Here is an 11,283-nt window from a genome sequence, read left to right on the forward strand (position 1 = left end):
AAGGGAAATAACACCAAACAACGTGTACATATAGCAAGAAATAAAAAGAAGACGAGAGCTCTGGGGTCAAACGGAAATTCCCTGGGGCAAAGTCTGAAACTATTCCTACACAAGGGGATAAAAATATAAGCCTAAAGACTTAGTTCAGCCCAGCGAAACGACCATATGAAACTACTGAACCTTTCAAGCGTTAAACTGACTCATTTTGTTAATCAAAACATTAACAGCTGCAGTCTGCACCTGTACATTAACAAATGTGTTACTGGAAATAGAGTGATATCACGCTATAAGAAAACAATATTCAAACCCCAGTTATTGTTATAACTATATTTTTATGTAGTTGTTTTTTTTACTTTCATTTCATATAAATATGATCAGCTGTGTCGTGGCCGTTTGTAAGAAACTCGTGTTGTGTGCGTTAATAATTTTTTGAATTAATAAATAATCATTATACAAAAAGCAGCTAAACTTCTGTTCTGCTGCTTTGCTCTTTTACTGCTACCGATGATGCGTTCTAGTCCTTTAATGTTTTTTGGGTTATAAATTAAGGCAATAGCAGGTTTTTCAAGCAGGTCAGTCTGGGCTTATGTCAAACCCGACAAACTTGAATTTGCTGAATAAATAGAAAAACCCGGAACTACTCTTTCTCTTCATGTGATACAGTCAAATACAGTGCAACAGTGAAATCTAGACGTTTGACTCTAAGTGATTTTATTTTTTTTTAAAGGTAAGTTTAAAGATTATCTTGCCTTTGTGAAATATGCCTCGCTTGCATCAACCACATTCAAATAAACCGATGATCCGTGGTAAACAAATGTTTTGAAACCAACTATGTTTTGTTTGTTTCAGAAGCTATCCTTCATTTTCCGTTCTATATTGCAGAGTTATTGGTTTGTCGGCTAGCAGAGAGTAAACATAAATCTGTTGTGATACTATTTTACGCATTTAGCTAACTTAAATTTTTTATTGGTACCATACGAGCCCTTCTTTTCTCTCTGTGCTTAAGAGTAGAAACGGATTTATTTTAAGGGAATATTTTGTCTAATTTGTCTCAAACTATGTGAAGAAAGACGTTTAGTATTCGGTAAATAAACAATCACCATGAAAACGTCTAAAATGGGGCGAGGCTTACGGCCCGGAAGTTTTTATCATTTGTCGGGTACAAGTGCTCTAAATAGCAATTCTCAAAATGTAACATTACTGGGATATCTGAAATATAACGTTAATGCCTTTTAAAAGTATCTAAGAATGTTTTTTAGTTTTAACCTGGCCAGATGTTTTAATATCACGATTATTGGACAATAATTATTATCAATTGTTATTCATCAAGCTACTTTATTAATATAAATTGCTTGTGCGGATTTTTTTGTCATATACTAAATTAACGGGTTTAAACGATTAAAAGCTTTAGTTTGCAATCATTTTTATTAAGGCAGCAAAACGTTACTGGTGTTTTAAATGTCTAGAGGAGGATTTTGTTCGTGGGTTTCACGCGCCCCCTAGAGGAATTAAACTTGTTTTGATTTACATACAATCCCTGAAGACCCTTACAGGCTCGCCTACTTCCAGTAATAAAAGCGATTGTCTCAATTATTTCTCAGCATCCCTCAAATTACTCGGTAAACGAATAAGGAAATTAACATGTTCTCTACTCAACCCCGTGTCAAACAGGCTTGTTCACAATGGAGAGCCACAAACAGGTGGTGGAGAGGCTGCGGGGCGCTTTCCGCTCTGGAGTGACTCTTCCGATCCATTTTCGTCTAACTCAGCTAGAGGCCATGCTGTCAATGCTTGAAGACAATGAAGCGCAGATTTTAGAAGCACTACATGAAGACCTTGCTAAGGTATTAACACGCGCGGGCAGGTCCACAAGTAGCCTATTAAGTTTCAATTGATGCATTTATTTCTTCTTTCTGACAGCCCAAGTTTGAGGCGGTGCTGTCGGAGATTCATATGGTGGTGAATGACCTGTGCTACACAATCAGTAACTTGCACACCTGGATGCAGCCCATTTACGTGGGCACAAACCTGGTGAGATTCACACTTGAAATCTTTTCGTTGCATTATAAACATATGCACACATCATCCATTGCCCTCTGCTGCAAATCTGTTTATGACAATGCAGAATAAAAAAAGAAACCTGTGTTATTGTATTTGCATTTCAGGCGACAATGCTAGATGACTGTTTCATACGCAGGGAACCGTTAGGTGTCGTGTTGATTATTGGAGCGTGGAACTATCCTCTACAGCTCATTGTATTACCTTTGATAGGTGCCATTGCTGCAGGTACATCTATGTTTAATTGTCGTAGAGTCCTTATATGACACATCTACACTGTGTTTAACTTGGTGTCTTTTTATCAGGTAAATGTGCGATACTCAAACCGTCCGAAATAAGTCAGTCGACTGAAAAACTTCTTGCTGAACTCATTCCCAAATATCTGTCGAAGGTAATCCTGCTGTTTCCACTATGAGTCTTTTTTCAAATCTACTCTTATAAATAGGCTTATGTGTGCCTTTTGTTTTTTTCTTGGAGGACTGTTATGCTGTCGTTTGTGGTGGACCAGAAGAGACCAAGTCATTGCTGGAGAACCGATATGATCATATATTCTACACAGGTAGGCGTTGTCATTGTTGTCAACATAAAACCTGCCACATTTTTATTTGCTTCAACCTCACCTTCTCGCTCCTTCAGGCTCTCAATCCGTGGCTCGTTGCATCCTCCAAGCTGCTGCCGTGCACCTGACCCCGGTAACGCTGGAGCTTGGTGGCAAGTGTCCTTGCTTGTTATATGGCCATCTAGACATGAAAGCTGCCGCTAAGAGGCTGGTGTGGGCCAAGTTTTTCAATGTAGGGCAGAGCTGTGTGGCTCCAGACTATGTTTTATGCACTGCTGAGACAAGGGATCTATTGCTACCGTTTATCAAAGAGGCTCTGGAGAGCTTTTATGGATCTGAGCCCCAGCAAAGCCAGGATTTGGGTCGGATTGTGACAGACAGGCACTGGAACCGATTGGTTGAGCTGCTGAAGAGGTCTGAGGGGAAGGTGGTGATCGGAGGACAGAGTGTCAAAGAAGAGAAGTACATTGGTGAGTAGTATGCAGTGCCTTGAAAAATATTCAATCAATGACACATTTTGCTTGCAGGTCTGTTATTGACTCTTTCTCTCTTCAGCCCCCACAGTGGTCGTTGATGTGCAGGAGTCTGATGCTCTAATGCAAGAGGAAATTTTTGGCCCCATCCTCCCTATTCTGACTATAAAGTCTCTCGATGAGGGAATCAATTTCATCAATGAAAGAGAAAAGCCACTTGCACTTTATGTGTTTTCAGATGAGTCTCCGGTATGGAGGGTTAAAATAAAATCAATTTGGAGGAACTTATTTAAAATGATAAGTCTGAGATACATGGATGCTTATATTTTTCTTCAAGATTGTGACCACAGTTCTTGAGAGAACCAGCAGTGGAGGATTCTGTTCCAATGATGGGATAGTTCACATGTCTCTTCCTGGTTTACCGTTTGGAGGAGTGGGTGAGTGTACCAGCGCACATACAGTATAAATCCATTTCTTTAATGTAACAACTACAGCACATGCAAATTGACGTTCCTATACAATACACCTTCAACTTCCTATAGGCAAATAATGCTGCAATTGAATGAGATCTGAGAAACAAATTGTCTTTTGTGCATGTTGATACAGGTGCCAGCGGGATGGGCAGCTATCACGGCCGCTGGGGTTTTGAGACGTTCAGTCACAAGCGCAGCTGCATGCTGAGGGGCTGGGTACTGGAACGCGTCAACGTGTTGCGCAACCCCCCCTACAAAGAGAGCAATCTCAGCTGGCTGCGCTGGGCCACCACTGCCAAGAAAAAGGGATGGGCGGGGTGCTCTGTTATGTGAGGGGCAGTCACTTCCATTAAACAATTTAAAAAGGCATAACAGTCTGAGGTTTGGTCAGAATGTTGTCTTGGGATTTCCAATAATATAAAGATATATTTGATTGACTCTGCGCACATATTTCAATTCTCCACCAGAGGGCAGCGTTCAGACACGCACACTAAAATATCTATTTACTAAATCTTTCATAATTCTGCTAGTGTGTATATACTCTGTTGATTAAAATATATACAGGTGAGCACCTGAATAGTCAGAATCAGAGTCAATAAATGGATCATCCAAGTGTGTTATCTACATTAACCCTCTACAATGCGAGTAAATTTCCCAATAGGCGACTAAAAATGTATTTAATTAGCCAATGGATAGTACATTTTCCCATTTTACTGGCCTGTGATTAAGGTTAGATGCGAAGAATAAGTTCAGCGCAGATATAATTTCAACGCCTGCCTTGACAGTACAGCGTCTTTTAGCCGAGAGCGCCTTCTGTCACCTTTTCTTACGCCCTCAACTTCTTGATGTGTAAAGAGAATTGACTCATCACATCAAATGGTCTTCTTTCTTTCCTTTACTTTGGATGAAAATGGTAGATTCAATGGAAAATTAATATGGAAAGATAAAGAAAAATTCTGATGAGTATGTTTCGTTTATTTTCTTTTGTTCATTTGCATTGATCATGCATTTCCTGTAAAAAGTGTCAAGTGAAGTAAAATACTAGCATTTGCTAAGCAATGATAGATTAAATGAATTTGGAAACAAAGAAAATTTCAGACAAGGTATGTTTTTTTTTCATTTGCGTTCATGCATTTTATGTAAAAAGTCTGGCGAGTAAAAAAAAATGTAATAGCCAATGGCGACTCAAGCTTCATTGTGTCCGTAGAGGGTTGCATATAAAAGTTGGCATTTGTAGATTTATGTTTGGATACGTAATATTTTTCTATGTTCTACATATTTTGCCATACAGGTATAGTGTTATAGAATAGTGTTTTTATTCTTGAAAATATAAAGAAGCATTGTATGTGTGTATTTGATGTTATTTTAATCTTCGAGATAAAGTACAAAAATAAAGTCTGACAAACATACATTACTACTACTAGCCATAAATGATTAAGCTGGTGATCATCTTAATAGTTCTATATAATATATTATACATTGTACTGTAGTACATTTATTTCTTGAAAGAGAAACCAGCTACTTTTATGAGATGATTTATTTGAATCATTATCTATAAAATATTTTCTTGAATTTTTTTGACAGTGATTATATTAAAACTGAAAAGTAGATTATCAACCTATATTTTATTTATGTGACATAAATATGTGCACACACACACACATTCCAAGTGCAGACATCAAACCCTGCACTGGAATCTTGTATTCTCATCCTGCTAAAGATATTTTTGAAAAACATATGAGGTCTTTCACATTTCTCTAATTTGCATTTGTTAGGTCCAGATTCCAGTACTGTTTCACAAGCCTAGACCTAGTGAGACTAATCGATAAAATAGCAAATACAAAAGGCAGGTCACAGGGTTCAGATGCGTGCGCGCGCGGGTGACTGTCCTCTCGGGTACATCTCATCAGAAACACTGAACCAGTAACACAGTTGTTTGCTCCTGCATGAAGTCTAATTCAGGGTTCAGGTTTGTAGGAGGAGGTGGGGTTGCTGCCAGATTGGCCTGGCTCTGAGGCTTGTGGCTGAGGGGAGGCGGAGGTGCTCGCAGGACTGGCGGGTTCTTTTTGAACAAGTTCTGGCTCATCCTGGCCAGCCTGTGGAGGATGAACAAGGACCTTGTCGATGATCCCGAAATCCTGAGCTTCCATTGGACTCATGTACCTGTCTCTCTCCATCACACTGTCTACGTGAGGACAAAAAAAAAAAGAAATTTGATGAAGACGGGAACCCATAAAACATTCCACGTAAAACTTTAAAAAGGCAGTTACCTATAGTCTCCAAAGGCTGGCCTGTGTGTTTTGAATAAATAATGTTGATCTGTCTTTTCAGCTTGAGAATCTCCTCTGCCTGGATTGCAATATCTGTTGCTTGCCCCTGTAGTTATACATGTACATTTCTTTTCATTTTCTGTATAGTTATGATTTTCTGTTTAGTGGTTCATTCTTAAATTCATTCTTACCCTTGCACCTCCAGAAGGCTGGTGCACCATGATTCTCGCATTGGGCAGGGAATGCCTCATGCCCGCGGTTCCTGACGCCAGCAGCAGACTGCCCATACTGGCAGCCTGACCCACGCACCAGGTAGAGATGGGATTCAAGATGTACTGCATGGTGTCGTAGATCGCAAGTCCAGCTGTAACTACACCACCTATAATAGATTTAAAATAAAGGACAACAAGGAGAAGGCATGTGAACAAAGCACCAAAATACATCTTGAAAATTAATTTCGAAAGATTACTGTCGATTTTACAGCTTTTCAATATGGAGACCTTTTGTTTTTTACATATACTACTATAATAGTGATGATGTAGACAAACTTCTTCTGTGAAAAGACTCACTCACCAGGGCTGTTGATGTACATGTGAATAGGTTTGTTATTGCTCTCCGACTGGAGAAAAAGAAGCTGAGCAATAACCAGAGAGGCCACAGAGTCATCAATCTAGATAAAAATATTAAACACAAAATATTTACACAATGAGGAACACACACACACATATATATTTTGATCCAGTTTCTCCTAGTACTTAACTTACTGGACCCATGACACAAATGATTCTCTCTCTGAGTAGTCTTGAGTAGATGTCATATGCACGCTCTCCTCGTCCCTGAAACAGACCAAATGTCGCAATGACTTGAGGTAGCTGTCAACTTTAATCTGTATCATTTATTATCTTTATGCGAGTCATTCAAATGTAGTTTTATAGATGATATGGACTCTACAGCTTCCCTCTAACTAGATGATAACTGTCAAGGTTGAAAGCCAGCAAAAAAGAAAGACCAACCAATTTGCCCTTACCGTCTGCTCCACGACGATGGGTATAAGAGGACTTCTCCATAGCGCAGTCTGATGAATGGAACGAATCCCTTTGAATGTAGTAGAACCACATTGTAAGACCCTCTATAAAAACAACAACAACGATCGATGGTCAAGACAGGAACTCTCCCATTTTGGGCAAGATTATAGTACGTGTTTAGTATTACTTTACCATTATTATTACACATACACAGATCAAATAAGACTCTGACACTATTTAAAGTTTTAACAGAAGGAAACACGTAGAATTTAAGACGTTTAAGCCATTTGAAGAACTGCAAACTTGCTGGCAAATGAATAGTTACACTGTAATTAGGATTTTGATCAGTAGTTTAAATGTCATTGCTACTGTAGTAAGAGATGTTTCGATTTGTTACATGATTATCACAATTTTATAATTTCATATTTGATGTACAGAAGGCAGTTTAATACTCACTTGCAATAACATGTTTCTGTTGAGCAACCCCTTACACGACCCCTGTTCACCCGGATGTGATCAGAACAGCGTGACCGTGAAGCAGCTCCGCTGTCACATGATGTAATCCAATGTAAGACTGCGCATGAGCGCTAGATGGCGCGATTCACTTCAGTACTGCGGGCTGAAACCTTATCAAGTATAGGCTACTTTAGATCTAAATAATAAGAAAATTGTATTTATTTAAATAGGATTGAGGAGACCCCTACTTATAACATTTCTTTCTTTCATTGTTTTATATTTTCTCGGAATAAATGTAAAAAAATATATTGGTACTTTGTATTTGCTTTTCTTGTGCCTTGCTTTATAACGTTAACTTACCTGTTTATTTACACATATCAGTGCCATTGTATATGTATGTTTTGTTCAATATGTTCAATAAAAAGTATACTTCAGATCTAATGGATGCATTAAAAACATTCTAAAAAGCACTGACAATAATTTAATACCATTAACGAGTAGGATATAGCTTTATCTTATTTACATTCATATTTTGAGTGTCTTTTTTGCATATCTGCGTGTAAATGTATATTTCTTTTTATCTTGAGACTAAAGAAAGAGTGTATGTATTTTAAATTGGTTGTTGTTATTATGGCATGTAATATGTTTTCTTTAATTATATTTCGTGTATTTAAGACAAAATTAGTTTTTTAACGATAAGGAATCGCCACGGGTGATCGCAATGATGCTTGACATACGACAGGGGCGCCATTGAGATGGTTGTTCCGAAGTCACTCTCGATTTGACATTGTTGAAAACTTTCTCCTTTCTGTCAGAAGACATGTCAAATAACAGCGCAAACAACAGCCTGGTGCTTTTGCAGAAAACCGTAAAGCAGCTGCGACTCGAAGCAGGCATCCGCAGAATTAAGGTGAGTTAACGAAAATAAACCAAAAGATCTGAAATGTTTGCGAACAGTGAACAGGGTGTGACTTGACAGACTTGTTTCTTGCTCACGGCAGACAGTCTCTGGAAATTTTGCGTCTTGGGACAATCCGTGTTAATGTTTAGCCTACGTTTGATGTGAGCTTTTACAACATAGTTCATACAAATAAAGTGGCACAGCTGTTCGCTTTCAATGACAGTCGTGGCCTGTAAAGACTAAAGACAATCACCGTCGTTTTTAGCCATCTGGTTTCGAGGCTATACGCCTTCACCGGTGGATGACAACTTGCTTGTAAACTGATTCAATCAAACGTTGTCAACCAGCAGAAATGTTTCCGCATGCTTGTAGTTTTGGTGTATTATATTCACGCCAAAGCACAAATGCTTAAAACTATTCCTCGTGTAGTTATTCTAGATTTTAAAACTCTTTCAGTCGCGCGACAGTGGAGCTCTTTGTTGATCGCGAGACAGTGGCGCAATTGTTGCCCGAAAAATCCAGATCCTTATTAGTAACCACATTACCACTGTCCCCAAAACACAGTTATTTATGTGTTTTTAAATTAACCACGAATTAAATAAAGACTCCGTGATGCTTTTCAGAAATATCCTCCTTAAACCATTTTATCTGTTTATGTATAAATACAGCATTGAGTGCAAGTTGTCTCATTTTCTAACTATTGAAAAGGTTATCTCGGGGCATGTTATTATTACAATGGAGACCGTCGCTAAAACCTTTTGGCTAAAATATAAATAGCAATAAAATTATGACAAAACAGCACGAAGTGTTCACTTGTTAACCCACAAGCTTTTATTTCATTAGGTTTCTCAAGCTGCAGCTGATCTTAAAACATTCTGTTTGCTAAATGCCAATAAGGACCCACTTCTTATGGGGGTTCCATCCAACGACAACCCCTTCCGACCCCCTAAATCTTGTGCACTGTTCTGAGGTATTATTAACAGTCTGCTCTGTTACATTTTTGTGGAATTATTTTGTTTATCCTGAACAGGATTCTGAACATCTCTCTCTTTTCCCAAGGGGTCAACATAAAGAATCTGGAGAATCTTCTGAGCATTCCTCTTTTGCATGAGTTTTTTCACTACAACTTTGAATTGTGCCCAAAATCCTATTACTTGGTGCGTTTCACAGCACAGCTGGATCATCACTACTTGTACACTACAGGTGTATTTGCAAAAAAAATTATTTGAAGTCTCACACATTTAATAATGTGATTAATGAAGAAAACCATTCAAAGATATTGTTTAACATAGATACATGTCCAAAAATTAAAGCTCATGGTAATTCAACTATAGGAGAAACAGGAGGAAATTAGAGTGCTCAGTTCTGTTCTGCTGTTCTGTTAAAGGGACAGTTCACCCAAAAATAAAATTCTGTCTTCGTTTACCCACCCTCAAGTTGTTAGTGTTGAAAATTGAAAGATATTTGGAAGAATGCTTGTAACCAAACAGTTATTGGCCAACATTGACTACCATGGTAGGAACAATTGTTTTTTAAATTATTTTGTTCTGTTGAACACAAAAAAAATATTTTAAAGAATGTAGGACAGCAAACAGTTCTGGGGCACTTTTGACTACCATGACATTTTTCCCACTATGGTGTCAATGGTGGCCAAGAACTGTTTGGTTATAAGCATTCTTTCAAATATCTTTCTCTGTGTTCACCGGAACAAAGAAATTTCTAAAAATTTGGAACAACTCGTGGGTGAATAAATGATGACAGCATTTTTATTTTCGAGTGAACTGTCCCTTTAAAGTCTCATTTTTTACAAACATGTATGAAGGACCATTAGTAAAGTGACAGCTGATATGCAAAATCTTTGACAGGTTAGCCAAGTCTATTTGAATATCATTACGCAGAAAAAAAGTGAACGAAGCATGTTTGTTACAATGTGGTGTTGTTTATAATGAAACACTGAATCACAATGTTTTTTTCACAATGCAATTGGGCTTATACATGGACTGTTGTTGCCATGAATTTGTTATTAATTAACATGTTATTAAGATATTTAAATGTATAAACCAGTTAGCTGTATTGAAGGAAAAATATATCTTGAATCTCAGGTTATTTTTGATAAAGATCAATGCTGTCTTTCTGACATATATATTAACCTATTCTGAATATTGTATGAGGTACTACTTTCTCTAAATGTATTTTCTTTAGTCTGTAAGTGTTTCTGCATCGTTTTGGAGTTTCTTATGTTACACATAACAGTGTTAACAAAACAGAATTTGAATTATACCTGTGTTGGTTAAAGGGTGCTGCCTTTCTCTGTCTTCACTGTTTGAACTAGAACACCAAATAATAATTCTAAGTGTACCAGCTGGTCTGTTTCTGCTTATACTCTTTAACCGTGTGTGTTTATTTCATTTTATAACTTTATGAGTCGACCACTGGACATTAATGCAAATCATTCATGCAAATGTGTATAACGCAGTGCTGCATAGGTAACCTTTTCACCCTGTTTACCTCACGCATGTCTTGGGTTTTGTTTTTGCATGCTTACAGGACCAATATCTGCCTTTTTTGCAAAAAAAAAGCTCAAATATGACAACAGCAACTTACACCAACCTTGCATTACAATATGCCATAGTAACTAACAGTCATCAAAAAATGTTCAAACCAAGTCTAATATTAATGTTACACAGATTTAGAGTTATAACAATAAGCAACAACAAAAAAGTTGTATTTTGCTGTGTTATAATGATACATTTTTGTAATGGGTCACTACTTCATAGCTGTTGTTCATTGGTAAATTCTGAACATTGTAATACACTACAATACTTGCTCAGATTTTCAGTCTGGACTTATTGCAGAAAGTCTGTGCCAGTCTGCAGATTTGATCAGTCATTGTGTTTCTATCTGAAACTTTCAAAAAGTCTGCAAGTGTATGATGTCTAGTTTTTTTTTATCTGTTCAGAGTCTTGCAGTGTATTCCAGCCATTAGGAGAGATGCGTATCCTGTTATATTTGTGCTGTGCCTGCCTTTCACATGCAATAAAACGTTTTCAATCTCACACATTTCCTTG

The 11,283-nt window shown here is 37.6% G+C and overlaps 3 protein-coding genes across 3 annotated transcripts; 2 read left to right on the top strand and 1 right to left on the bottom strand.

Moving 5' to 3' along the window:
• The first annotated feature begins 544 nt into the window (after positions 1 to 544).
• aldh3b1 (aldehyde dehydrogenase 3 family, member B1) lies at positions 545 to 4,977 on the top strand. Its single transcript, XM_057345377.1, has 10 exons — positions 545 to 727; positions 1,672 to 1,844; positions 1,921 to 2,031; positions 2,166 to 2,286; positions 2,364 to 2,449; positions 2,536 to 2,617; positions 2,695 to 3,087; positions 3,173 to 3,339; positions 3,428 to 3,527; positions 3,697 to 4,977. Exons 2-10 carry the CDS (start codon positions 1,683 to 1,685, stop codon positions 3,894 to 3,896), a joined length of 1,422 nt encoding a protein of 473 aa, XP_057201360.1. The 5' UTR covers positions 545 to 727; positions 1,672 to 1,682; the 3' UTR covers positions 3,897 to 4,977.
• A 196-nt stretch (positions 4,978 to 5,173) lies between these two features.
• clpp (caseinolytic mitochondrial matrix peptidase proteolytic subunit) lies at positions 5,174 to 7,426 on the bottom strand. Its single transcript, XM_057345379.1, has 7 exons — positions 7,315 to 7,426; positions 6,861 to 6,962; positions 6,598 to 6,669; positions 6,407 to 6,503; positions 6,025 to 6,212; positions 5,834 to 5,939; positions 5,174 to 5,748 (listed from the first exon to the last, which is right to left on the bottom strand). Exons 1-7 carry the CDS (start codon positions 7,324 to 7,326, stop codon positions 5,522 to 5,524), a joined length of 804 nt encoding a protein of 267 aa, XP_057201362.1. The 5' UTR covers positions 7,327 to 7,426; the 3' UTR covers positions 5,174 to 5,521.
• Positions 7,427 to 8,060: 634 nt separating this feature from the next.
• Positions 8,061 to 11,275, top strand: si:dkey-204f11.64 (uncharacterized protein LOC100537752 homolog). Its single transcript, XM_057345380.1, has 3 exons — positions 8,061 to 8,224; positions 9,059 to 9,185; positions 9,275 to 11,275. The coding sequence occupies exons 1-2, from the start codon at positions 8,135 to 8,137 to the stop codon at positions 9,182 to 9,184; spliced, it is 216 nt and encodes a 71-aa protein (XP_057201363.1). The 5' UTR covers positions 8,061 to 8,134; the 3' UTR covers position 9,185; positions 9,275 to 11,275.
• The last annotated feature ends 8 nt before the right edge of the window (positions 11,276 to 11,283 follow it).

The sequence above is a fragment of the Triplophysa rosa genome, linkage group LG11 (genome assembly GCF_024868665.1).
Source record: "Triplophysa rosa linkage group LG11, Trosa_1v2, whole genome shotgun sequence".
NCBI classification, from domain to species: domain Eukaryota; kingdom Metazoa; phylum Chordata; class Actinopteri; order Cypriniformes; family Nemacheilidae; genus Triplophysa; species Triplophysa rosa.